We start from the raw sequence: 27957 nt of genomic DNA on the forward strand, positions 1-27957 counted from the left end.
GCCAGAGCTGAATTATGTTTACTATACAAAGAAACTAAAACTGTCCAAAACGAGCCCAGGAATAGTGCAAGTGTGGACAGCAGCAAAGGGTAGTGTTGATATGGTGAATGCAGGATCGTCCGTTTCCTCAAAACAATGTCCAAACAAGGGGCTCCTGCTGGCAGGACAGGATGGGTGGGGCCTCCTCTGCCCACCCAACCCTGCTGGCAGCCAGGCCTCAGCCAGGATCCTGCTCACAGGCGCTGCAGCCCCTCCCCACCTCACCTCCCATAACAGCAGCCCTCGGGGCACCCACCACAGAACAGTCCCGAGCAAGGGGGTCACAGGCCAGGGAGGGGCCCGTGGGCAGGAGGTAGAGTTGAGCACCAGTGACCTGTGGCCACGTCACCAGCCAGGTGGACGGAAGGAGGCCAGGCCTCCAGCTCAGGCTGGCCGGTGGGTCCTCGAGGAGGGGCTCAGCGTCCACCACTAAGAAACGGGTGAGAAAGATTTTGGTGGCGTGTGACCTCACAGAGGGGTGAAACTGGGTGAGGAGCAGCTATGGGATCACACCCAAGGTCAGAAGACAGAAGCTGGCCAGAGAAGGGTCTAGACACCCCAGGAGGCAAGTGGGGCAGGCTCAGTCCAGACTTGCCCAGGGCCTGGTGGCCCCAGTGAGCACTGTCTACAAATAGCTCTGTGTCAACTCGGAGAGACGCTGAGCCAGTTTCATGCAGCAACAGATGTAAACGGAACTGAAGGTGCAGAATCACAGAAGGAAGGTTGATAGCCCCCACGTGGGGAGAGAGGGAGCTGGGGAGGGACGTGCGGGGTGCACCCCGCTTCCCCTTTTCCAAGCAACATGGGAACCTGCGAGTCACCCCTGGCTCTGAACCCGTAGCTCCATGACACACACGGATGTCATCCAGGAAGGCTGGCGGGAGCCCTGGAAACTGCAGCTCCACCACGCAGACTACTGGGGCCCGCACCCTCAGCACATGGCGGGCACACTGACCACCATGCTCAGAAAGGCCAATGCATGTAGCTGGGAAGTCCAAGATTGCTGCCCAAAGCTTCCACATGTTCTCCACTGGCCCCCACACAGCCCATAGCCCCACGTGAAGTGTTATCTGAATTCAAATTCAAGCCTTGATGGTGGATTCTTTCCCATCTTTGCCTCAAACACCTCCTCTCTCCCAATGTCCCAAAGCTCGTCCCCTCAGCTGTCATGGGCTCACCGCGTGGTTGCACGGAGGCTTCCCTGCTGGTCCTTTAAAAATGTACAAAAGGGGTGAACCATCTTTTACATAAATAAGAAAGGGAACCTGGTCTCCCAGTCCCCAGGGACAGCCCCCTCAAGGCTGGGGCCAGGCAGAGCCGCCTCCGGGGGTCTTCGCAGCCACACCTCGGGGTCCTGGGCGTGATCCGCCACCATCCCAGCAGCATGGCCCTCCACTGTCCCGTGGAGCTGGTCTGGCTGAGACCACCAGCCTACTAGGGGCATCCCCACGCTTCCCAGGAGGGACTGTGTGGCCAAAGTTTTCCCTGCACACAGCGCTGGGCCCAGCGCCCAGCCGGGAGCACTCCCCAAGCGTGAGCCCTCCCAGAGTGCATCTGGATGGGCACGGCCTGCCGAGCTAGGAGATCTTGCAGTTGCTCCGCGAGCAGTTCTGGGGTGGGCTCTGGGGTGGTCGGATGGACTTGGACCGCTTGAGGCTGTTGCCCTTGCTGCCGCCGCCCCCTGCTCCAGTAGCCAGTGAGTAGGAGCGCCCATGCATCATAACAGCGTTCATGCCATTGGCCATCGAGAAGGACTTGAGGTGGCTCTTGATGGTGACAGGAAGCGGGAGCTTGTCGATGAGGTGCACGGGGGTGCAGGAAACGATGGCCCGGCAGCAGAGGTCCTGCAGACTGAACACTGCAGGTGGGGGTCAGAAGATGGGGGGGCGGGGTCAGACCGTGGGGAGGGGGATCAGACCATGGGCAGGTGGGTGTGAGGCGCAGGGAGATCTCGGTGGCCAGTGGCAATCTCGCCAGCAGGTAAGCGCAAGTGACGCCTAGAAGGGGCTGGGGACTGGGGAGGTCTGCAAAGCTCCCAGGGTTCCTGAACCAGAACACCCCTGGACCCTGCCCCTGCCCCAGGCATGCAGAGAGCAGCCACTGGATGCCCTGCTCCCGTTTCATCCCCGGAGCCACGGCACACCAAGAGATGCCCTGGGAGACCCTGCAGGGCTCGGCGGCTAGACCACCAGCCCCTCAGCCTGGGCGACTACTGAGCTTCCCTGGCCGCCTCGGCAGCTCTGCTCTGGTGGGACTGCTGAGTCCAAGGGCCTGGGAGGCGGAGCCTGGAACCTGTCTGCCTGCTGGGGGTGGGACAGGTCAGTCACGGCCCCTCCCCTCCTGCACCACACCCCCAGCCCCACAACCAGCCCCGCTGGGCACACTCCTCACCTCGGTTGGGCCTCCAGATCTTCTCCATGCCGTGCCGCATAAGCACGATGCGGGACAGCTCAGTGAAGGACTCGATGACGTTGAAGTTGCACAGTGGGCTGACCTCGAAGAAGGTCATGCAGTTCTTCTCTGCGTAGGCACGCGCCTGCTCTGTCGGGACTTGCCGCTTGAAGGCCAGGTGCAGCCGGTTCCCAACCAGGATCCGGGGGACCCCGGGTGCGTGCTAGGTAGCGCACAGGACTCAGCAGAGGCACGAAAGTGGGACACCCCCTCTCTGTGCTGCCCCCCCCAGGGGCCCTCTGTCGCTTCTGTGATGAGGTGGGGCTCCTTGGGGCACAGGACCCCACTGGGAGAGTGCCATAGCAGTCAGTGCATGAGAAGATGCAGAGCCGGGGCACAGGAGGGGCTGAAAATGGGGGTAACAGAGTCTCCTCATGGGGGATGGGAGCGCACATGCTGGGGAGGGGTGACCCTGGAAGGGGGTGTCCACAGGAGCACACCTACCTCATCGATCTCCTTGATCCACCGGTCAATGCCGTCGAAGGACCAGCGGTTGGTGATGTCATACACCAGAAGGATCCCCTGCAAGGGAAACGCGGGCATTACGAGGCCCAGGGGCCGCCCGGATGAAAGGGGTCTTGTTCAGGTTTGGCCCTACACCGCTCCCTCCCAGCACAGGCAGGGCCAGGGACACTGGGGCACCAGCCAGACAGCTGTCTGGTGGACCATACAGTTTACTCAACAGATGGCATCGTGGGAAATGTGCTTTGAGCTTTCCTCTTTGCGTTTCAGGGCGGCTCTGTGCACAGGGCTCAGCTAGCCCTGTCCCTGTCTCCTCACCATGGCTTGGCCCTGTGGCCCTGGACGCTGTCCGTGTGTGGGGGCCGCCTGACTGTCAGGGATCTCGTGGACTCAATACTGCCTCCTCCCTCCCCTTGAGGACTCAGCTGGGGCAGAACTGGCATTTTTTCAGTGTCTTTCCTCCAAGCACGTTGTATTACCCTGTGATCATTTAAAAGTCACTCGACCTAAGACAGGTACACACAGGACCACGTATGGTGAGGGGCTGTATCGCCACACTACCCAGCAGTGCATTCTTCCCGGGGGGGCACCGAGCAGAGGTGTTTCTGAGTTTTCCAACCCACACTTGCTGAGGACTCCAGTCACTCTGGCAGCTGCCCCCACAAGCCACACAGAGGATGTGCTGCAGGGACTTTCCTGTCACGTTCCTTAGAGACCAATTACTCCATCTGCCCAGCTCTCCTTGTCGTCTGTGCCTGGTACATCTCAGCGAGGACCTGTCACGAGCCTCAGGAAGGCAACTCCAGCAAGTGACTGTGGCCCCCAAGCCCACTGCCTGTCTCTGGCCTTACATCCCACCCTGAAGCAGTCTCTGCCAGAACCCAACCCCAAGCAGGACTCACACCCCTCCCCACCCCAGGAAGTCTTCTTCATTCAGCCCACGTCTCTATCACACACAGGGGAGGAGAAAAGTGCAGCTGAGATGGAAGGAACAGGGCACCCTCCATTTCAAAATGAGGAATTTTAAAGCCTTTCCCCTTAAAAATGTCCTTCAAATTCCAGAAGATGAGGTCCTGTTAAGACAAAGGTTGAGATTACTCGAACCTATCCTGGTGGCTCCTGCTCCCTGGATGGAAAGTCTTGCGCAGAGCAGGGCGGAGCTGCCTGCTAGGGAGGAATGCCAGGCCTGGAGGGGAATCGGTTGCTGTGGTGGTCGACAGAGTACACTGACAAGGAATTCATCCTGTTCCCAGGGGCACAGGGACCAAAGCCCTCTCCCGTGGTGTTGGGATGGGGGTAGAGCCACCCGCCTTCCAACTTGGAAACCCCCTCCTAAGAAATAATTGAGGACTTATCTAAAGACCAGCCTTGCCAGATGCTCATCACGGCATTGCTCGTAAGACAAAGATCAGGAAACAAACTAAACATGCGGCCCCCAGGGCTGCTGAGCAGTCCAGCGAGGTGCAGACTCCCCTGGCAGGCAGGCAGGCGATGAAAGTAAGGATTCACTTGAGAGCACCCGTGCTGATCACATGCATAACAGACTGCAAGGTGACAAACAGGGATCCCAAACGTTACATACAGGGCAGTTTTTTTAAAAATACAAGTATAGGGGCTTCCCTGGTGGCGCAGTGGTTAAGAATCCGCCTGCCAATGCAGGGGACACGGGTTCGAGCCCTGGTCCGGGAAGATCCCACACGCTGTTGAGCAACTAAGCCTGTGCGCCACAACTACTGAAGCCCGCGCGCCTAGAGCCTGTGCTCTGCAACAAGAGAAGCCACCACAATGAGAAGCCTGAGCCCCGCAACAAAGAGTAGCCTCCACTCACTGCAACTAGAGAAAGCCCGCGTGCAGCAGCGAAGACCCAATGCAGCCAAAAATTAAATAAATGAATAAATTAATTAATTTAAAAAATACAAGTATAAACACTCCACACACCACACAGAAAAGGTTTCCACAGACTTGACCACACATGGAAGGGCTGGACGGGGACTTATTTTCTTGCTTATGCTTCCTATGTAATGTTTATTAATTTTTTTTATTTTTTGGATTCTACCACCTTTATTAACCTATCAATGTTACATTTTATACATAACATCTAGTTGTGTTCTCAAAGGGATCTACTTTAGGGGACTTCCCTGGCGGTCCAGTGGTTAAGACGCTGCACTTCCACTGCAGGGGGCATGGGTTCAATCTCTGGTCAGGGAACTAAGACCCCACATGCCGTGTGGTGGGGGGAAAAAGAAAAAAAGGATCTACTTTAGTACATCGTGTTAATAGTAAAAAGCCAAGTAAGATGGCTGAACTTCAACCTAGCATTTTAAAAAAATAAATTTATTTATTTATTTATTATTTTTTGCTGCGTTGGCTCTTCGATGTTGCATGTGGGCTTTCTCCAGTTGTGGTGAGCGGAGGCTACTCTTCGTTGCGGTGCGCAGGCTTCTCATTGTGGTGGCTTCTCTTGCTTCGGAACACAGGCTCTAGGTGCGCGGGCGTCAGTAGTTGTGGCTCCTGGGCTCTAGAGTGCAGGCTCAGTAGTCCTGGTGCACGGGCTTAGTTGCTCCGCGGCATGTGGGATCTTCCCCGACCGGGGCACGAACCCGTGTCCCCTGCATTAGCAGGCGGACTCTCAACCACTGCGCCACCAGGGAAGCCCAGCAGGCTTTTTTTTTTAATGTCCTTTTCTAGCAGCAGGCTTTTCTTCCCTACCATTCACAGTATCATTTTCAGGAATGTTGGTGGACGGTCCTGGTTCTCCAGGTGGTTCCAAGCTATCCAATAAGTGATTCACTTTATTTAGAAGTTCCATCAGTTCTCGATGAAGGTATTTCACCTGACTTGATTCAAGGGGTGTTGGTTGGCAGCTAACAAATAATGTCAGTTTCAGTATCCTACTACACTGAATTGCAAAGGAAAGGTCAGAACTATCAAAAACTGTTAACTCCATCTTCATGTTTATGTTTTATTGTAATTTCATCATTACTCAGAAGTTTTCCTCTGAAGAGTCGCTGCATCATTAGCACTAATTCATCATAAATATTATCTTCATTATGAATGGGATTCGCTGAATATCCTCCCCAAGTTGAGCTTTAATGATTAGCTTCCCACTCAGATTCAACTGCCCAATCATGCTGGACTCCAGGATGTTCTATATATAAAAGTCTAGAGAAAGATGGTTTGTCCAGGTCACTGCTGCTGCCCCTCCACAGGTCTCTGCTGATCAGATCGGTGCGAGGCTGCCACTGCTGGACTCTGGGGCATTGGGGGAAGGCTGTGGTCACAGCCCACTTGGTTGTCCTCCCCAGGGCCGCTGCATCTTGCCGGCAGGCTCTCACGGGCCCCGGCCAATCACACAGACCCACCAAGCCTAGCAAAAGCTCGGGCCAGTACTGGCAGGTGGGGAAAGAAGAGGGGCGGGCCTAAAAGCTCAAGCAAATGAGGAGAAGCCCATTTCTTGGGTTCAGGCTTCAACTGCACCCTGAGGCTGTTGAGGAGCCTGCCCCTGGCTGTTTTCCCTGGCTGGCGCCAGCCTCTGCCCACCACCACCTAAGTCTGACAGGGCAGGGTGATGACAGAGAGGTCACAGGAGGAAGGACACAGAGCTGGTCACACTGCAGATGGGGACCAAAGTGATCATGGGCTTGGCAGGGAAAAACACCTAGGGTCGACCACAGGTGGGATAGTTGAGAAACCAAAATGAGGCTCCTGGTTACCAGGACCACCCCCTCAAAGGACTCCAGATCAGCTGTGTATCTCAAAGAGCCAGAGGAGGGGCAAAGAGATTCTCACTATATTTCTTTTCTTTTTTTTTTGCTTAGCTTTTTAAAAGTTAGTAAGTACTCTAGGGTATAAATAGAAGCTCTGGTCCCTTAACCCACCCAGAAATCACCTGTCTTTCAAGCATCTCCCAGGCGTTTCCTAACCCGGACTGGGTCATGGTGCAAACCGCCTGGCACCCGCAGGGCCCTTCCCCCACAGCGGCCAGCACCTTATGCCAGGCTCATCAGCTAGCACTGCTGTTGGGTTTCAGGTAATGCACCTAATTTTATTACAAACATCAGCGATATAACTCGAGCTGTAAGAGAGAATCTGGATGTGTAGCTTGGGCCTAGGAGTGCGCACCCTTATTGTTGCCAAGGTGATTTATTGAGCTTATACACCAAAAAACGCACAGGTTTTAGGTACGAACAGTTTGATGACTTTGGACAAATATATATACCTGTGCAATCACCACTCCAACTAGAGCACAGAGGTGCGGTTTTTAATTAAGTTAGTTTTGGAGTGAGTAATGCATTTGTGTGATAAAGCTGCCAAGGAACCAGAGACTGTGGCTGAACACACCTGCCCACGCTCATATGCATGGGCTCTGCCCAGAAGCCAGTGCACTGACAAGGGGAGCAGCCGTCAAAGCTGCTGACCCACAGGCGCCCCACCCAGGCGGGGCCAAGTGGCAGGCTGGTGTCCTAGTCAGCACTCGCTGGATGGTAAGCACGCACCCAGACCACTCCCCAAGTGAAACCCGAAACCCTCCCTCCAGGAGGCCAGTGCCTGACTGAGCTCCCTCTGGTCCTAATCCAGCTGACCCCAAACCCCAACTAAACAGGACGTCACCCACCCCTGGCTCCCTCCACACGCGCAGCCCCAGGGGAACTGGCGCAGGGGACCACTCTCCCCCTGAGCGGGAAGCATGGGCCTCCTGGGCCACGAGTGGCCACCTCAGACCTCGGCAACAGAAAACAAGGGCCACAAGACAGAGAGGGCCAGGGGTTGGTCGGTGGCTCTGTGGCCTAGGCCCTGAGAGATCTGCAAGGCCTCTTTGTTCTTAACCGAGGGTAGGAGGGTGACAGGAAAAACAAGACTTGGGAAGACAGTTATGGCAGTCTGCACCATCGGGCCGCACAAAACCACGCTGGTGCAAACTCCGGAAAACACCAACCAAGCAGGATGGAAACAGGAAAGGCGAAGCACTACTGTTTAGGTAGGAGTACCCACGGTCAGCTTTGCGGCCCAAAACCACCCATCCACCCACCATCCAGGCCCGAGATGCGCACTCAGAATCTGCAACTGGCTCCTACAGCCCAGAAGCAACAAGAACCTCTGGAATTAGCACAGAATTAAGCGCAAGTAACGACACATACACACTGACTGCTGATTGCTCTGGAGAGGATGTGGACGTGGTAAAGGTGTTCCCTTCCCCAAAGCACGTGCTCTGGCGGATGCCCAGGTTCTCAGGCGTGCCCTTCTGTCCTGCTCCGTGTTCACATCCGAGCAAGCGGACATCTGAGCCCGTCCAGGTTCAGTCTCCCAGGACCTTCCTTGATATTTCCCAATCACCCAATTATCATAACCAAAGGTAACTACTCCCCTTATCTCTTCATTTTCTTTTTTTTATCGAAAAAGTAACAATGTGTGTGCCATAAAAAACTGGGAAACATTCAAAAGCAAAGGGAAGACAACAGAACTCATCAGTAATCCCATGGTCCAGAAATAATGAACACCTCCCCTCGGAACATGGCTTTCTCACTTCCTTGTATGTATGAATCATTGTCAGGGTCCCTCCTCTACAGAAGGTAGCCCGCGGGACACACTCCTTGGTGTTCAAGCACTCCCCGTGCGTCCTCTGAGGGCCCGGCTGTGAGGGCCTTGTCGTTCCTTAACCTTACATCCGGTGCCATCCACACCTGAGGGCTGCTGTCCCTGACCACCCAGCACCAGCTGCTCCAGGTGGAACTGCCAGGTTAAGCACCACCTCTGCGGCCCCTCACACCAGGCACACACTGGGGGGTGGAGCCAGCGGACAGGCAGCACCACCGCAGCACCACCACCACAGGACGGAGCCTCTGAGCCCAGCCTGAGGGCCCTCCACCCATATTCACACCTCAGCAGGGAAGGAGGCGCTCTCACCACCCCTGAGCGTCTCCGGCTCAGGAGGTCACCTGAAGACACCATCGATTCTTGCTCACCAGGCAGAAAGGACGCCTGGGGCTCCCCACTACCCAGGCCAGATTGAAGGGGTGACAGGCCCCACACAGCCAGAGGCCCTGACACGGGCCCATGGGCCCCCTGGCAGAGCACCCTGTCTGGGGAGAACGGTTGGACAGGGCTGACTGAGGGCTCTCCTCAGCAATTCCAGAAGCCCAAGGGGTCATGGCCCCGCCCTGCACAGACAGGGCTGGTCTTGAATCTAGTCCCCTCACACTGAAGCAGCAAGTGGGTAGCTGGTCTATTCACACAACTGCTTCTTCCCCTCCTTCCAGCCTTGAATCACAAACAGACCCGGTCAGCGTGCAAGCCTGTCGTAGGGAGCCCAGGAGACACAGAGAAGGATGAGCAAGTCCCCAGGCCCCCCAGTGAGCCCCCTCGCCCCTGCACAGGCCACAGCTTAGGTGCTCTTCCAGGGCAGGCCCCGCCCGGGACAGCACCCATCTCCACTCCCTGCTAATGCCCTGCCCTTTAGGACGTGTGGCAGCCCCTCCCATGGTGGCTCCAGCTCCCAGTCCCGAGGTCTGATGAGTGATCCAGACCAGCTGGCCCTGGGAGCTCCAGCAGCCTCCTCACTCAGCACAGGGAGAAGTCACCTCTGGTGAACCAGGTGATGGGGGACCTCTCCACAGTACAGGGTTCCCACACACCTCCCGCAGCAGCTCTGGGCAGCAAGGGCCACAGGAGCTCGTGGGGCCCTGGCACCCTCTGAAGGCTGAGGCCCCTCCACTCGGGAGCATCCTTGTTTGGGCTCCTGGATGGAAGGCTGATGTTCAAACATAAAACTTCCTTGGAAAGAACCCTGCACGTGGTGTCTGACAGCGCACCACACGTGTGAGGAGAGCGGCCCCTCTGGAGAACAGCCCCGGCAGCACCGCTGGTCTTACCTGTGCGCCCCTGGAGTAGGACCTGAAGATGGTGCAGAACCTGCCCTGGCCCGATGTGTCCCTGAAACAAAGGGGGTTGGGGATGCGGCCCGTGGGACCCCAGCATGCACCTCCTCCTACTCTGCTGCACATGCTGGCCAACCTCCATGGGCCTGGGCACCCCAGGAGACTGCACTGCGGGGCTGGGGAACCCCAAACATGGAGGGATTTACATCTCAACTTTGAGGTTCTGGAAATGCCCTTAACGTGGAGCCCAGTAAAGGGCGAGGCGAGAGGGGCTGTGGCCCCTGTGGAAGTGAGTCTTTGTGGGCAAAGGGAGCTGGGCTCTGCCCGAACAAGCAGCCCTGGGCCTTCTGGTTTCTGCATCACGTTCCAGCCCATGTTTATACAGGGGCGGTATCAACAGCTAGACTACTGACACGTAAACAGGGCGGCTTCCAGTCTCTTTAAGGATTCCTGAGTCACTTCACTTGGCTTCCCAGCCCGAGCAACAACTGAAGTGTGGCAGCCAGGCACCTTGGCCGCACAGCCTGACTCACCAGAGTTCCAGCTTGACCCGCCGGCCGTCCAGCAGGATGGTGGTGGTCTTGTAGTCGATCCCTGCAAGGAAGCAGAGGGTGGCTGAAGGACCCACCTGGCCAGGGCCCAGTCCCTGAAGCCAAGGGGAAGTGTGGCTCCAGCCCAGGGAGCCCAGTGACCCCAGCTGGCCACCCTCCTGTCACCCCAGAGGCCCAAGCCGGGTACCAATGGCACCGGCCAAAGGGAGGGCAGCTGGTCTCAGCATCGGCCCACGTCGTGTGCTTCTCAAAGCTAATGGGTTTTCTGAGTTCTTGGGTTCACCGCAGCTCCCAGGTACTGACAATGGGAGTGTGCTTGGAGCATGATTTAGTGGTACAGTAACGTCTAAAATGCCATTTCTCTGGAGAGGTATCTGGAGAACCTCTGCTTGCCATGTCTTTAGTTTTTATTCTTTATACTTTTTTAAACTGAAGTATAGTTGAATTATGTTTCAGGTGTACTGCAAAGTGCTTCAGCTATACATATATATCTATCCTTTTTCAGATTCTTTTCCATTATAGATTTCTATAAGATATCGAATATAGTTTCCTATGTTACACAGTGGATCCTTGTTTATCATTTTTTCATACTTTTAAGCGAAAAAAGTCAGTTCAAGAAAGGTGGGTAGGAGCAGGGCCAGTGCTGGATGCATTACTTTAGATGTAAGATCTTCAACTGGTTTATGGGCCATCAGGAAACTTCCTAAAAGCTGTCTTTCCTCCTCCTCCCTTAAGCCTTAAAGATGTCATCAGCTTCTTGGCTGTTTATAACACTTGCTCTAAGAAGGCTTGGAAATGGGCTTTTTTTTTTTTTTTTTTTTTTGTGGTACGCGGGCTTCTCACTGCTGTGGCCTCTCCCGTTGCGGAGCACAGGCTCCGGATGCGCAGGCTCAGCGGCCATGGCGCACGGACCCAGCCGCTCCGCGGCATGTGGGATCTTCCCAAACCGGGGCACGAACCCGTGTCCCCTGCATCGGCAGGCGGACTCTCAACCACTGCGCCACCAGGGAAGCCCGGAAATGGGCATTTTTAATGCAGACACTGCTCTCACACATTGTGTGTGCATGTGCAAAGCCAACCTCAGAGAGCTGCACGTGAAGCCTCTACCCCCAATGTCCTTCCATCTGGCTAACTTCTAACCATGTGTCAAAACCTGGCTCCCACCCATCAAAAGACACTCAACAGAATGAAAACGCAATCCACGAAATGGGAGAGAATATTTGCAAATCACATACCTGATGAGGGACTGATATTCAGAAAATATGAAGAAATCCTACCACTCAACAACAAAAATCCAATTAGAAAATGGGCAAAAGACTTTCTCCAAAGAAGTTATGCAAATAGCTAATAAGCACATGAAAGGATGCTCAACATCACTAATCAGTAGGGAAATGCAAATCAAAACCACATGAGAGGGACTTCCCTGGTGGCGCAGTGGTTAAGAATCCGCCTGCCAATCAAGGGGACAAGGGTTCGAGCCCTGGTCCAGGAAGATCCCACATGCCGCGGAGCAACTAAGCCCGTGTGCCACAACTACTGAGCCTGCGCTCTAGAGCCTGCAAGCCACAACAACTGAGCCTGTGTGCTGCAAGTACCAAAGCCCACGCACCTAGAGCCCAAGCCCCCAAACAAGAGAAGCCACCGCAATGAGAAGCCTGTGCACCACAACGAAGAGTAGTCCCCGCTTGCCGCAACTGGAGAGAGCCTGCGTGCAGCAATGAAGACCCAATGATGAAGACCCGACGCAGCCAAAAAATTAATTAATTAATTAATTAAAATAAAGAAAAAACCACATGAGATACCACATCACACCCATTAGGTGGTTATTATCAAAAACCCAGAAAGTAAGCAGCATTGGTGAGGATGTGGAGAAATCGGAACCTTTGTGCACTGCTGGTGGGAATGCAAAATGGTGCAGACACCATGGAAAACAGTATTGCATTTCCTCAGAGAATTAAACACAGAATTACCACGTAATCCAGAAATTCCACTTCAGGTTTATACCTCAAAGAAGTGAAAGCAGGAAATCGAACACGTATATATTTGCACACCCATGTTCACTGCAGTATTATTCACAATAGTCAAAAGGTGGGTGCAACCCAAGTGTCCAAAGATGGATGAAGTCCATCTGTACAACAAAATATTATTCCACCTTAAAAAGGAAGGAAAGGGACTTCCCTGGTGGCACAGTGGTTAACCATCTGCTTTCCAATGCAGGGGGAACATGGGTTCAATCCCTGGTCTGGGAAGATCCCACATGCCGCAGAGCAACTAAGCCTGTGCGCCACAGCTACTGAGCCCATGCTCTAGAGCCTGAGCACCACAACTACTGAAGCCCACGCACCCTAGAACCCACACGCTGCACCTACTGAAGCCCGTGCACTCTAGGGCCCGCATGCTGCAACTACCAAGCCCGCATGCTGCAACTACTGAAGCCCACACTCCTAGAGCCTGTGCTCTGCAACAAGAGAAGCCACCGCAATGAGAAGCCCGCACGCCGCAATGAAAGCCCACACGCCGGAACGAAGAGTAGACCCCACTTGATGCAACTAGAGAAAGCCCGTGCACAGCAACGAAGACCCAATGCAGCCAAAAAAATAATAATAATAGTAAAAAATTAAAAAAATAATAAAAAAATAAAAAGGAAGGAAAGTCTGACACATGCTACAACATGGATGAACCTTAAAGACATTATGCTCGGTAAAATAAGCCCTACACAAAAGGACAAATCCTGTATGATTCCTTCTACGAGGTCCCTAGAGTATCAGATTCAGAGACAGAAAGTAGATAGAGGTCGCCAGGGGCTGGAGGAGGGGGTGGGGAGTTAGTGCTTACTGGGGACAGTTTCAGTTGCGAAGATGAGAAAGTTCTGGAGCTGATGGGGGTGCCACTGAACTGTACACCCAAAAATATTTAAAATGGTAAATTTTATGTTGTGTATATTTTGCCACACTTTTTTTTTTTAAAGTGAAAGAAGATTCTCCTGCACATATTCTCAAGCTAAAGAAACACTCTTCAGGGAGGAATAGAACTCAGGCCCGTCTCCACCGTCCTTCCTCTGCATCCACCCCTCCCCCCAACTGTGTGCTGATAACCCACTTCTTTGGGTGGAAACTCTTGGAATTCTCTGTCAAACAGGAAGCTCAGATTTGGCCCAGGACACCCTCCTTTCAGTCCTGGCTCTACAGCTGCTGTGAGCTGGGCCCCATGAGGACAGTGTTGGAAACAGCAACTTCCAGGAAGGCTGTGGATGGGGATGCCCATCCTCTATGCAATGTCACCTCCATGTGGTGAATCAGCCCAGCAGGCTCTGGCCATAGGGACTGGACACCCTCCGCCAAGGGCAGCCCCCATGAAAGGACCCCGACGAGGTGGCGCCATGGCCCAAAGGCCCAGCCTGGAGCTGCAGGAAGGAGCGGGCGCCCAGGAAGGGCCCAGGAGGAAGCAGGGCACAGGGAGCGGGGCTGCTGCCCTCGCCCACCTCTGGGGAGGACACCAGCCTCTGCACACCGTGAGGCTTGCACAGCTGGGCGCCTTGCCCACCCACCACCTGCGCCTGACCGACCCCTTACTCACGACTTCAACTTCAGAAAGGATGACCAGTCCCCACCCTCCAGGGGCTCTGCTCAAAGCTCTGCCAAATGCCCAAGAGAGACCTGTGGAGACAGGCACTCAGAGCCAGGAGCGGGCACCATGGGGGGGTCAGCTCTGCTCTCCTCCCAGCACGCCCCCCGGCACCTCCCACAGTCCACCAGCTGGGTCAGAGGGCTCCCGGAGAACAGGGCTCCCAGGGAATGGGCCACTAAACCAGTGAGACTCCCGCCCAGGAGCCCTCCCTACAGTGCAGCACTGGCACCCCCAGAAAGGCTGAGCAGCCTTATGAGGGGACTGAGGGCAGTGGACGGCAGGTCCCCACAGCAGACGGCAGTGTCCAGCTGAGAATGGCCAGGGAGCCGGCCATGCAGAAAACACGGACAGCCCGCAGGCTGACATGCTCCCTCGGAGGTCAATAAAAATCTCAAGTAGGGGGCTTCCCTGGTGGCGCAGTGGTTGAGAGTCCACCTGACGATGCAGGGGACACGGGTTCGTGCCCCGGTCTGGGAAGATCCCACATGCCGCGAGCGGCTGGGCCCGTGAGCCGTGGCCGCTGAGCCTGCACGTCCGGAGCCTGTGCTCCGCAACGGGAGAGGCCACGACAGTGAGAGGCCTGCGTACCACAAAACAAACAAACAAACAAAACAAAAAAACACCTCAAATAGGGGACTTCCCTGATGGTCCAGTGGTTAGGACTCCACCCTTCCACTTCAGGGGGCAGGGGTTTGATCCCTGGTGGGGGAACTGAGATCCCACATGCTGTGCGGTGCAGCCAAAAAATTTAAATAAACAAAACAAAAAAACTCACATGTATTTTTCACGCTTGCTCTGCTTCTCACCTGCCCACCTCCCAAATCTGGATAAAAATGTACGGCGTGCTTTATAAATTCATAGAAAATACCGACACGGCAAGTCCAAAGAGAGGCCTGCCCGAAGAGGCAGCACCTCCTGCAGGCAAGGATGGTCCCAGCCAGACTCCACGGCTGAACCAGCTCCGACAGCTCTTAGGTCTCAATATCTGCTGTTGCAGAACTTCGATCACCTCTCTCTCACCTCACCCCACCCGTGCTTGAGAACGTGAGGAACAGAGGTTTCATGGAAAGCATCTAACACCTTGTACAGCACAGGCATGACTGCTGAGAACACAAACCAGCTCTCAGGAGCTGGGGCAGCTGCCTGGTGCGCAAGGGGGCAGGGCCAGCTCACACAAGAGGAGGGGTCCCCAGGTGACCAGGCCTCAGGCTCTAGGACTGCAGACACTCCTTGATGGACACAGGGCTTGGGAGGCCACCAGGGGCCAGAGAAGACCTCCTGTGTCCCCACTGGGGGCCGCCCAGCCACTTGGCCCCTGGCTCGGGGGTTCCTGCTGGCCCGTCACAGCCCAGGCTTCAGCTCTCTGCACCTCCCAGACTGTCAGCCCCTCTCATCTGAGGTGTTCACAAGTTCTCAAGAAGGTCTTCCTACTGTTTCATGGGGTTTCTGAAAGGAGTGCAATTCACTTGACACAAGAGGCTTTTTAAACTTCTACTGTCCACCAGGCACCCAGCTGTCTCGGGGAGCACCCGGCCAGGACTTGCAGCCTGAGCATTCAGATTCCCACCGACGCGTCCCTGCCGGTTGGGTATTCACGGCACAGCACCGGTGGCTCTCGCTCTGTGCCGAGACCCTGACCCACCCTGCACAACGTGTGGGCCCCACCCTCACACCACGTTTTGCAGGGATGCTTCCACCTTGTGAATCACCGGAGACTGTGTCTTGTTTGTTCAGAATTTTAATGAGAATTGTTCACCATTTTGGAAAAAAAAATCACATCACCCACAGTAATACCTATACCAGGTACAGTTTCCTTGTCACTTTCTCAGCATCTAGTACAACTGTCCCCAAGCACTGACTTGCTTAACCACAAACGATCTTACGACATCCCACTGCACCCCTTTCTTCCTCCTTTACGTTACCGAAGTATGTATACGTACGTGTGTGTTTTAGCTCCTAGTGTGGGTAGAACAGATGATCTCCTAACTTCACTCCTTTTCAGGACAGTAAAGGGGATGCTGCGGAGCAGTGGTCCTGCCGGCCTCCTGACCCCATTTCTGCGTCGCTGGCCTTGCACCCAGCAGGGAGGAGCTAGGCACCAAGCAGCTCACCAGCTCTGGGAAAACGTGACAGGCTGGAGAGGCAGGAGCACTGTAATTGCCTGGCTGCTGATGCTGCCGCTCGTGCAAGAGGTGCTTCAGAGCACAGACTCAGAGATGGGGGAGGCAGAAGGAAGAAGGCTACTAAAAAGGGCACTCAAGTTTCATCTTTTCTTTTCTTTTTTTTGTTTTTAAGATTTTTAACAAATATTTTCTTTTATTTATTTATTTAGTTTGTTTGTTTGGCTGTGTTGGGTCTTCGTTGCTGTGCGTGGGCTTTCTCTAGTTGCGGTGAGCGGGGGCTACTCCTCATTGTGGTACGTGGGTTTCTCATTGCGGTGGTTTCTCTTGCTGCGGAGCACGGGCTCTAGGCGTGCGGGCTTCAGTAGTTGTGGCGCACTGGCTTAGTTGCTCCGCAGCATGTGGGATCTTCCTGGACCAGGGCTCGAACCCATGTCCCCTGCCTTGGCAGGCAGATTCTTAACCACTGCGCCACCAGGGAATTCCTCAAGTTTCATCTTGACAGCTGCCCACATCCTAGTGATTTGGGGAGTCTACCGGGCACCCCCACAGGCCCCCCGAGACAGGGACACACAGGAGGAAGGCTGAGCGCTGGGTGGCACTGACCAGCAGGACACACCCCTGTCTTCGCAGCCTCCCACATTCGGGCATGGGGCGTTTCCACCTGAGTGGGGCATCCACAGCCACAGCGCCAGCCTGTCAAGGACAACCTGACCTGGTGCAGAAGCCACGTTCCTTGGGCTCCTTTTCTCCCGCACGGCCGGTCCTCCCTCAGGAGTCACACTTCCCACATCTGTTGGCACCAATTCAGAACAAAAGACCCCTAGAAAATTTATCTTCACTCCACCCCTAGGAAATTATCAAGTAATCAGGGCAAAGGGAACAAACCAAGTTAGTTCTCAGCTTCAGCTTGTGTGTACAAATCAAGACTGCAGATGTTTTAAAGCCTAGTTCTCCATCACTCCTAGGGAGCAGGAGCCAGTGAGAATGAAGACCACTAGGCACAGCCTGACTGACCCCGGGTGGAGGCATTTCCCACATACCTGTCCAGGCTCAACTCAGACCCACCTGCAGGGAATGGCAAGGAGGGATGTCCCACCACACAGCACATCCCCCAACCTCTCTTCTGTCTTTATGTCTGTTCAGTTGACACTAAGTGCCTAACCATCCAGCTACTTTCCAACAACATGAAAAGCCACAGGACAACTTGTTAAAAATTCATAACAAAGAACAAAAACTGAGTGATAAAAGACTGAGTTAGGAATGAAAAAGAAAATCTTAATCAATGCCTTCCTCTGCAGTATTAAATCCAGCACCTGAAACTGGCACGCAGCTCCCAGGCAGCATGGCCCCAAGCACACGCCCTTGCAGGCAGCAGGGGAGCCCGCAGTTTCACAGGGTGGGGAGGGCCTGAAGATGCAGCTCGGTTCCCATGCTGGAGGAGTTGGTCTTCCAGTAGAGCTCCCAGACCTCGCCTCCTGGACCCAGTCAGGCTCCCCATGCATTTCCAACACGAAGCCAATGCACAGCGTCAGGGCGCTGCTCCCAAACCCAAGACAGGCAGCCGCTGTTCTTAGTGTTACTCCTTAGGGAGGAAAAATAAGGTCTCGCCGAGTTCCCAGAGACACACAAAAACAAAAAAATGTCTAGGTCCTCTTGGAACCAGAAAAAACTTCCAGTGACACAGGCACACACACAGAAGTGTCTGGGACCCACACACTGCCGTGCAGGCAGCCCTAGGCTAAGCGGTCCTCCTGGACATGCCTGACCATCCTTTACACATCCTCCCAAGGGGGAGGCCACAGCACAGGCCTCTGTCAAGGCCACACACCTCGCACCATGGCATGCACGGAGACAGAGGAGGGTCTCAGAACAGTGTGTGGGCACTAGCAGGTGGGCACAGGTCCTGCCTCCTGGCACTCCCACCCCAAACATGCCCCTCCCGAGGGTAGTGGGATCTGAGACTGGCTTCTGACCCTTGGAATAGGGCCGAGTGACGACATCCCCTCCGTGATCACGTTGCACAGGACTGTCCTGCTGCTCCGTGAAGCAAGCCGCGCCGGGGAGAGGGCCGTGGCCAGGAAGGAGGGTGGCCGGCTGCTGCTAACAACCACATGAGCTCGGAAGGGATTCCACCCTAGCCCACACCTGAGCACAGCCTGTGAGAGACAGAGGCCCTGTGAGGCCCGGCAAAGCCATGCCCAGATTCATGACCCACAGGAACTGGGTGCTAATAAGTAGGTGCTGTTTTAGGCCACTCAGTTTGTGGTATTTCTTGGTTGGGTTGAATTCCACAGACTGGGACTTCCAAACAGCAGACATTTATCTCCCACTGTCTGGAGACCGGGAGTCCAAGACCACAGCGGCTGCAGATTCTGTGCCTGATGGGGCGGCTTCCCGCTGTGTCCTCAGGGGCAGAGGGGGCGAGGGAACTCTCCAGGGTCTCTTTTACAAGGACAACAACGCACCCTCCTGACCTGATCACCTCTTGAAGGCCCCACCTCCTAAGACCACCACCTGAAAGTCAGGTTTAAGTGTGTGAATTTGGGGGGACACACGTTCAGTCCACAGCAGTAACTAATCCTGGCAGCACCTCACAAAAATGCAAACGTGCACTCCTCCGACCAGCCTGTAAAACCCTACCAACACAAAATAACAAAAAGAATCTTTCATCAGGCTGTGGTGGGAGAGTCCTAGTCCCTGGAACCTGGGGACATGCTTCCCACAGGGCAGAGGGGCTTTGCAGATGTGATGGGTTATGGGCCTCAAGAAGGGAGAGGACCCTAGGTTACCCGGGTGGGCCCAATGTCATCTGGGGCCCTCAGAGTGGGGACCCTTTGCCAACGAGTCTGACAGATGAGACGGAAGGAGGGTCCTGACCTGGCTTTGGAGGTGGAGGAGGGGGACATGGTGAAGAGTGCAGGTGACCCTGAGAAGCTGGGACAGCCCTCTGTTCACAGCCAGCAAAGGAACAGGGACCTTGGTCCTACACTGTGACTGATCACTACACCTACAGAAGAGTAAGGTGACGAGGTACAGCAGCAACAGAGAGGGAATGTCCCAGGGTACCAGTAACCGATGGTATTCACCTCAGCATCGTTTTCGATTATAAACAGACTCAGTACAGGCTAAAAATCCACCCACTGGGAGGATTTAACAGGAGGTGATCCACAGGATGGAATGCTGTATGGCCCTCAGCATGGCAAGGATGGAAGCAGGATATAGAGCGAACACAACTCTCATACCCTCCTGATGGGACAGAAACTGCTCAACTGCTCTGGACCACTGGGTGGTATCTACTAAGGCTGCACCTGCAGCCCAGCAATCCCACCCCTCACTGCTTCTCAGACAGAAACACAGACATTCACTCACCAAAAACACATGTGAGAATTTTCACAGCAGCACTACTCAGAGTGACCCAAACACGGAAAGTCTCCCAAAGCCCACGTGCAGAGTAGATGAATACACTGCTGTCCTCACGCGTGGAACGCTGCACACAAAGGAGGCATGAACCACAACTACACACAGCGACGTGGCCGAAGCCCACATGACACAGGGAAAGAAAGAAGCCAAACACAACTACACACCGTGTGGTTCCGCTCATAGAAAAACACCAGAAATGCAAACCAGTCTGTGATGTAAAGGTCAGCGGTGGCCAGGTCTGGGGCAGGGGGTGTAGTCTGCAAAGAGTGGAGGGAGGTGATGGCTTCTCAGGTGAGTGCACCTGTCAGCACAGCCACTGAACTTCAGGCCTTACACAGATACAGGTTCTTGGTTACATAAATTATACCTCAATAAAGCTGATTAAAAGGGAAAGAGGCTGACAACAGCCGATGCTGACCAAGAGGCAGAGCCATAGAACTCTACGTGTTGCCGGTGGGAACTCAAAATGAAAGGTCACTTCAGGACCCAGTCTGACCACTCCCTGTACGGGAAGCAGACACACACATGGCCAGCAACCCCACTCCCAGAGACACGTACACATGAGGATTTGTGCATTTGAATGTCTCATGTCACTGAACCAGACATTTACAAAGGGCCAACATGATAAATGTGTATTTCACCACAAAAAAAAAATTTTTTTTTTAATTTTAAAGGATTTGTACAAGAACGTTCATAGCAGCATCATTCACAGTAGCCAAAATCAGGAAACCCAAACCGTATTGATAGGTAAATGGACAAACAAACCGGGTGCCTGCGTGCACAGGAGTGCCACCAGGGATAGGACGGCACTCGCTGCAGTATGAGAATGTGAGTGGACTTGCTGAGCTGAACGAGCAGATGAGAAAGGCCATGCTGTATGGTTCCACTTACAGGAAGCGCTGGCAAAAGGAACCTAGAGGCATAAGAAGCAGGCCAGTGGGGACCCGAAGGGGCACAAGAGAATCACATCTAACGTGCTGACCATGCGGACGTTCTAGGGACAAGGACGATCTGCTGGCTCCAGCACCTGCCCTTCTCCAGACAGGGTCGGCACCATGGGTGCATGTGCCAGCCTGCCGCCAGGGCTGCTCAGGAACAGAGAGGACACAGAGGACACCTCATACAATTCAAGATGTCCTTGTATGCTGGCACGCGGGATGGGGAGCAGCTCGAGGGTGGTTTGTGGGCTGGTTTCCTCAATGCCTTAAAAACCACGCCAGACCAAACCAAAGCAAAAGCTTTCTGCCATCCATAAAGAGCAAGCACACTTCGCACACAACACCTGGCGAAACACGGAACATTATAAAAACAAACACAACTACTCATAACCCCAAAACTCAAAGGTTACCATTAACATTCTCCTAGATTTCACTCGACAATTCTGTCCTTCATCTTACGTACATTTATACCCTATGTAATTCGACATGCTTTTTTCCCCACTTAACAAGATAACACAGAGATTTCCCCATATCATTGAATATTCATTAAATATTGTTCCAAACCAGCATTTTTAAAGGCCCTATAATATCTCACTCTACAGATATACCATATGTCCCCTGCCAGACCCCTGGGCTGCTTCAAGTTTTTCATTTTTATTTAAAAAAAAAAAGAAAAAAAGCCTTGCTTTTCTCCACTTGTGTCCCCTATGTTCCCTAGGATAGACTCTTGATCACTTGGTGGAAAGGGAAGTGTCTCACAGCTTCGGACACAGGCTGCTGAGTCCCCCGGCAAGACGGCAAGCGCCGTCAGACTTGCTCTGTGAGGAGCTCCCGGGTGAATGTTCCATCCTGCTGGATTTTAAGGTTAAACATCTTCCCATGTATTCTTCACCAGGACCTCCTCTCTGAAGGGTCTACGTGTTGCCAAGTGACTTGAAGTAAGGAAGATACTCCCAGCAATGACAACACGACCAAGCTGTTCCTACTTGTTGAGGGGCCTCATCGCTGCCGACTGGGACCCAAGCCATGTGCACAAGACTGTGCGCATGTGTGTGCCTGAGCATGTGTGTGCCTGTGCACGTGTGAGCCAGTGAGCGTAGGCCGCGCTGAAAGGAGCCTCTGCCAGCCACGCTGCACCGGAGCCCGTGCTCAGGGACACACCTCCTCCTGCCCCAACTATGTCAGCAGGAAAATCAGACTCAGCTCCCAACACACTCCAGCAGGTGGACCAGCAGGTGGTTTGAGGACCAACAACATCGGACCCGGGAGGAGAGAGAGGCCTAAACAAGGGGAAGCAGAGATCAATGCAAAACAACTGGCTAAAACTAGGGGACTGTTAAAAGCCACACCAGCCCAGGGCTTAGGAGGTAATGGCCAACAGCGGCAGGTGGGCAAAGTGGCCAGGCAACGCTGCTGCCGAGTTGGAGCCCCCAAATCCTCCGCGGTGGCTTCTGGACCTAAACACAGACCCTCGGCACCCTGTTAGACATCTCCGTGTTCCAAGGCTGCATAAAGCATCTTATGTCCCTGTTATCAGCCCTCCCAGAGAGATGTCGCACAGACCTCATCGGCAGGCACCCACCCTCCCTCTGCCCAGGTGATGGACAACCACTGCCCGGGAAGGTGCAGGCCGGCGACAACTCAGCTTACGCCCCCAAGAACCGCTTCAGTCCCAGCGCATCTGCCCAACCCCAGGGACCACAGTGCTTTGCTCTGATTCACACAACACACCGGGTGGCCTCCCGGGCTCACAAACATGTGTTTATCACCAGCCAAGACCTTTGCCCAGAGGTGACACTGACGCCCTCGCCCAGACCTGGCACCTGGCTGCCTGTGGAGAGCTGGTCCATGTCCAGGGCTCGGGCCTTCTCCACTCTGTTCTTCCTTTCTGGGGATGGGGGCTTCCTCTCTGTATGCCGGCCTCATGACACTACACCCTCTGCACTCCTTGGCTAAACCTCGGTTAGACCCCTCCTCACTTTCCTTCCCTCCTCACGATTCTGGAAGCCTGTCTGACAAGCAGCCCTCCTCCTGTGTGAACAGCTTTCCTCTTCTGCGTTCTAGCCAAAGGGCCGTGAAGAGCCGAGGCTGCCTGATCATGCCCCACCGCCTCCATTAGCATCAGTTTACCCCGTCACCTCTGTTCCCCTGTCCCTCCTCTACCTTCTGAAAGACATATGTCCACAGCCAACGAGGTCCTGGACATTCTGACCTCCGCAGAAGAAAATTGTGCAGCACTGTGGACACCGGAGTCTGCCCGTCACTATCAGACCCCAGTCATGACCGGAAAACCTAGGTTACCACCTTACCCTCAGAGTTCAAGTCCACTTTATTTACTTTTATTTCCCAGCTCATTCCCAAAGGACTTAAAGGGCCCACCTTCCCACACTAAGGGTGACCCCGCACACCCGGTTTTGGCGCGGACGGCCCCATCTCGGTCTCTGATGCCTGCACTCAGTTCCAACGCCATTCTCCCGAGCGCCCAGGGCAGTAAATCCGGGCCCACCCGCCATCTCTCCCTCCCTTCGCGCATTCCTTCTGCAGCTCACTCCAAGTCAGGGTGCCGGACACTGAGACCTTCCCCACTTTCTCCAAGCGCCTGATGGACGACGCCCTGACTGATGTGGCCCCAGGCCCCACGACACCCTGTGAGAGGCGTGTCCCCACACTAGATGCTCCCCGCTCCCCAGCCTGGCTGCAACCCTGCCTCCTCTTCCTCCTCCTCCTCCTCCACCCAGGCCCAGACCAGGTAAGTGGCCAGCTCTTCACGGACCAGCCACCATGCACCTTGCCAATTCCAATTCAAATAGAACAGGAGCCAAAAGTGCCCCAGGACCCTTCCCACCTGCTTCCCCACCCCCTCTTAGGGTTTCCTTCCTGAAACACACTTCTACCTGGTTCATCATCCAAGCCACAAACGCTCTTGCTGATGGGAACAATGATATCATGTGTGCACGACACAACACAGTAGTGTTGCTAGGACCACGCAACCCCTCAAGGGAGACCAGCTCTGCGCTGCCCGCGCCTGCCACTGAAGCCTTCGCTGTCCTCTGCTCAAACTTACAGCATGTGCTGAAAGCTGGGGAGAGGCTTCCTAAAACTGAAAATATTCTAGCTACACACTTAACTGTTACCTGAAAATCTAGCAAAAGCCATGCCTATCCAAATTACAAATCAACGTAACTAGCATAATCCAAAGCAGGTACCAAAATCCGTCCCTCAAAGCCTGCCATCCTCTTGGGTAGGGTAGGTTGGTTTTTACACCACATGCAGCACGTGAGTACCTCCCACAAAGGGGCAGACTAGAGGAATCCCGCCAGGCGTGCAGATGGGTCTACGTGTGGCCCTGTCTGGCTTCCAGAAACTTCTCTGGAAACTGGTGGTTTGCTGTCCTGGTTAGTGGCTGACCCTGGGCACTCCTGGGGCTCTGCTCTGCTGGCACACCCAGGAGAGAGGCAGGCAGAACAGGAGCACTGCAGTGAAGTTAGAACAAATGGGCCTTGCTGACTGGTCCCAGGCCCCAAAGCAGAGGGAGGGGCCCCAGGACCTGGGACAGAGATGCCAGGAGGGCAAGAAAGTGCAGGGAGAAAAGGAAGAGCTCAGCTTGGGATGCACTGAGGACAGGAAGCACTGGAGGGGAGGGTTGTGGTCATCAGAGAGAGGAGCCAGGCCCAGGCCCAGGGTGGAGGCGAGGGTAAGGGCCCAAGAGTGAGTGGTGAGAAGGGGTCACCCCCGCAACCACAGTGCCGGGCTCCTGGCAGCCAGACTCTAATTGCGGGAGCTCAGCGCCCAGCTGCCCAGCACTGCCTGAGCCTCGGTTCTTCACCTATAAAATGGGAGGATACTGGTGCCTCGTCCAGGGTGGTGGGGAGGAAAGGATGAGGAGTGCCTGGCACACATCACATTTGGGCCCACACCTCACCTCAGAACCTGGCACCTCACAGAGGAAAGGCAAACCCAAAAAAATCACCCAGAAAAGTGGGTGAGATCCAGACACAGGCACCCAGGCAAGCACAGAGAAAGAGAAGGGACTGGGAGGAGTTGCGTGGTGACCATCAGCACAGGGGTGCCACACCAGGCTGCTCCCTGCACCTCCCGCGTGCAGCTCTCAAGCTCACACTGGGGACAAAGCAGTGGAGAAAACACCAGGCGTGCAAAGTCCAGCACGAGAGCATCTGAAGATGCAGTTTCCCTTAGAACTTCACTGAGGACAGAAACCAACTTCCAGCCAGAGAAACACCTGGAACTGTCCAAGGACATGGTGACGCACTGGCACGCTGGGGCGCAGGCACACAGCATCACTGGGTCCCGGAAACAGAAACAGCCAGCAGGCCCCACAGGTTCAGGGCAGACCTCCACGCTGGCCGTGCTTTGTGCACACCCGTCACAGTCACCTTGATCCTCCGGCCATCAGACCTCCTTCCTTCCTTCCCCCACGCCCTGGGCTCAAAGGAGGCGAGCTCCCACCAACACTGACCCCGAGGAGTGGACAACGAGGATGGAGTTATGCCCACTCTCTAGCCTTCCAGGACGTGGGCACATCAACCACGATGTGTTTTCCTGTAGGCCCCCAATCCTCCACGTGAAGACTCTTGGGAACCAGGATACGGAGAATGGAATTGCCTTAACCGAGGCTGTTCACCGCCCTCGGTAGAGTGGGAAGGGCCCAAGCATGGCAGCAGAACGCTCCCCGAGCTCCGGGGCGCACCCGGAATGCTACCTCGGTGCCAACACTAGCCCAGCGCCCCAAGGGCCCACCAGCATGGAGCAGAGTCTGGCGCTGCACTGGGGAGAAGCTGCTTCCAGAGCCTGGCCCTCCCTCCTGCCAGCTTCCACCATGCAGACTCCTGCTAACTAGCCAGCGGCCGGCCCTCAGGAGCCTTGACAACGCCGCCGCCGCCAAGTCCTGACGCGGGCACAGACCCCTCCCCTCAGACCACTACTGGGTATTAAGAGAAAGGAAATCAGAGCTCCCGAGGGGAGCGAGCTGATGCCCTGACCGAAAGGACTGTCTAAAAGGGGGCTCTCCTCACCGGTCTGGCAGACGGCCCTCCCGCTGGCCCAGGTCACTGTGAGTCCCTCCGGTCTCCACCACCTCAGGCAGGCCTCAGCCCTGCTTCGGTCAACGTGTCACAGGAAGTGCGGCAACACATCATTCTCCGACAGCGGGGACAGGAGGCGGGTCCCCCTCTCCACCTGTGGCTGTGTGTCCCCGAGCACTCGCTGCACCCGGCTGGAGGACCCTCGGAAGCAGAGATCACGTCCTGGGAAACAGCTGCCGCCCTGACGGAGCCCAGGCCCTCACGCTCTGCCGGACACAAACCGCCAGCCTCCTGGGCGTGGGGCTCCCGGGAAGCAACAGCACCTCTGGGGAGGCAACTCAAGCGCCCACCATCTGCATCTGGAGGAACACCTGGCAGTGGCGGCGAAGGGGCCGGCTCAGCCCCGGAGACCTCCCGCTTTCCCTCCCGCCCCTAAAACGAACCCAGGGCCCTGCTTTCCCGGCCTTCGCTGGGGCTGGGAGCATGTGCTCGGGGAGGCGGCACAGCCCCCAGCAGGAAGGGTGCTCGGCCAGCCCAGGTAACCCCACGACCCTAACGAGTCCTAAAACGAAAGAGTGGGAAAGCAGCGCCCACACTCTCGGCCGCTACAGGCAAGCAGTTTAGCAAACAGCCGTCGCTCGCGGTGGTCAGGCGGGACCGACAACAGCCCGAGACACAAAGCCACAAAGGGTGTGCAGAATGAGAACGCCAAGAAGCAGAATTCCTCAGGAAAGACAGCCCAGCCAGGAGCACGAAGGTCCTCGGGGCGGGAGGGCCCGTGAGCCTGGGAGGGGCCGCAGGGCAGGGGTAACGGCCACAGGACTGCACTGGCCCCTTCAACCGCGGAAGCTGAGGGGAGCTCAGGCAGGTGCCAATGACGGGTATTTGCTGTGTATTTTGGCCACACGTCCAGAAATCCGGAGAGAACGTTTAATCCCGTCAGGAACGGGCATCTTCCTCCACCACAAGGCATTGATGCTCTGAGCCCTGAGCCAACGGCTTGCCTTTGAGTACACCCAAGTATGCATACCTGGTGCGGACCCGCGACCAAAGAAAAGCCCTTCTTCCTCTGGAGGCCCGCGGCCAAATCTCCGCCCCCAAAGACGCCGCGGGCCCCAGAGGGCCTCGGCGAGCTCGGGTCGCTGCTCCCCCGGCCCCCGCCCGGCCCCGGCTCGAGACCAGGCGGACGGCAGGTCGCCGGGCGGCGCCAGGTGCGCGCAGCGGCCCGCCGGCCGGCCTTACCATTACTGTAGGCGTACGGGGACTCGGCCGCGCCGTCCTGCAGGCTCTCCAGGATCTCACCCTTGCCCACGTCGCTGTCGCCCACCAGCAGGAACTTGAGCAGGTAGTCGTAGCTCTTGACCGGGCTGCCCTGCGTCCCCATCGTCGCTCACGCGCGCGCGGGCCTCGCCCGCATGCCCACTGCGCCGCGGAGCCCGGCGGCGGAGGCCTCCGACCGACCTGCGGGCGCCGACGCGGGTGAGCGGGGCCGGCGGACGGCTAGGCCGCCCCGCCCGCACCTGTTCCACCGCCCCCGCCTGGCTTCTTCTTGCTCAGCCTCAGCGCCGCCGCCGCCGCCCCGCCGCTTCCCGCACAGCGCCGCGCAGACCCGCCGCTCCGCCCCGCCCCGCGCGCCGCCATTGGTCACCTGCCACCTCCCTTCCCGCGACCATTGGCCGTTGCCCACATCCGTCAGCACCACTAGCGCCCCAGCCCCCTCCCCGCTTCCCAGACTTCGCTGCGAGACCTCCGCTCGCCCCGCCCCGTCACCGCCCCGCCCCGACACTGTTGCCATAGGTCACCTATTGCCCCCTTCCCGCGGCCATTGGCCCGTGCGCACGTCCATCACAGATGCCCCGCCCCCCACCGCTTCCCACGCAGCTCTGCGAAGCCTCCGGTTGCCCCGTCCCATCGTCGCCCCGCCCCTCCTTCCAGCCGTCGCCATTGGCCCTTCGCCTCCCGCTTTCCCAGAAACAGTGGTCCGCCTGCACGTCCGTCACAGCACTACCGCCCCCGCCGCTTCCCGCAGAGCATCCCAGACTCACCAGCAACCCTGCCCACTGCCCCCGCAACTCCTTGGCCTTCGCCCGCCCCCTCCCCTTCGCCATTGGCCACCGCTGCCGATCTTCCCAGAGCCACTGGACCTTCCGCACGTCGATCACAGCCCTTTAAGCCCGCCCTGCTCACCCCGAGCTTCCCGCTCCCTTCCGAGACGCTCACCAATCAGGAACTTGGAACTCCAGGTTGTTTGCATACGCCCCCTTCCTTCCGCAGACGGAGCAGGATAGTGGCGGTCCCCGAGTTGAGGTGACGCGGCTGGGTCCAGCAATACTGAACCCCCTAGAAAGCTGTGGCCGCTGCTCCCACAGAGACCCCAGAAAGGACAGCGGGACCCAACCGGAACAGCGCTCTCGATAGCCGCTGTCCCG

At 56.0% G+C, this 27957-nt stretch overlaps 1 protein-coding gene across 3 annotated transcripts; it reads right to left on the bottom strand.

Moving 5' to 3' along the window:
* Window positions 1–27934, bottom strand: RAB40C (RAB40C, member RAS oncogene family). 3 transcript variants are annotated; one of them, XM_081256648.1, is made up of 7 exons: window positions 27749–27769; window positions 26771–26989; window positions 10361–10421; window positions 9822–9882; window positions 2935–3012; window positions 2431–2653; window positions 1–1897 (listed from the first exon to the last, which is right to left on the bottom strand). In XM_081256648.1, the coding sequence occupies exons 2-7, from the start codon at window positions 26910–26912 to the stop codon at window positions 1617–1619; spliced, it is 846 nt and encodes a 281-aa protein (XP_081112774.1). In that variant the 5' UTR covers window positions 26913–26989; window positions 27749–27769; the 3' UTR covers window positions 1–1616. The 3 variants fall into 3 exon arrangements, with proteins under 3 accessions (XP_081112774.1, XP_081112775.1, XP_081112773.1); XM_081256649.1 differs by lacking the exon at window positions 26771–26989 and having other exon boundaries at window positions 27749–27934; XM_081256647.1 differs by lacking the exon at window positions 27749–27769 and having other exon boundaries at window positions 26771–27127.
* Between the last annotated feature and the right edge of the window lie 23 nt (window positions 27935–27957).

Source organism: Mesoplodon bidens (genome assembly GCF_964165515.1).
Source record: "Mesoplodon bidens genome assembly, chromosome: 15".
Classification (NCBI taxonomy): Eukaryota; Metazoa; Chordata; class Mammalia; order Artiodactyla; family Ziphiidae; genus Mesoplodon; species Mesoplodon bidens.

Bases quoted from the DNA above. Each gene is read 5' to 3' on its own strand.
- RAB40C (XM_081256648.1), bottom strand. From the start codon at position 26,912: ATGGGGACGCAGGGCAGCCCGGTCAAGAGCTACGACTACCTGCTCAAG. The intron at 10,422-26,770 runs GTAAGGCCGGCC...GCTTCCTTGCAG, and splicing joins CCCGTACGCCTACAGTAATG to GGATCGACTACAAGACCACC. The intron at 9,883-10,360 runs GTGAGTCAGGCT...CCTTTGTTTCAG, and splicing joins CGGGTCAAGCTGGAACTCTG to GGACACATCGGGCCAGGGCA.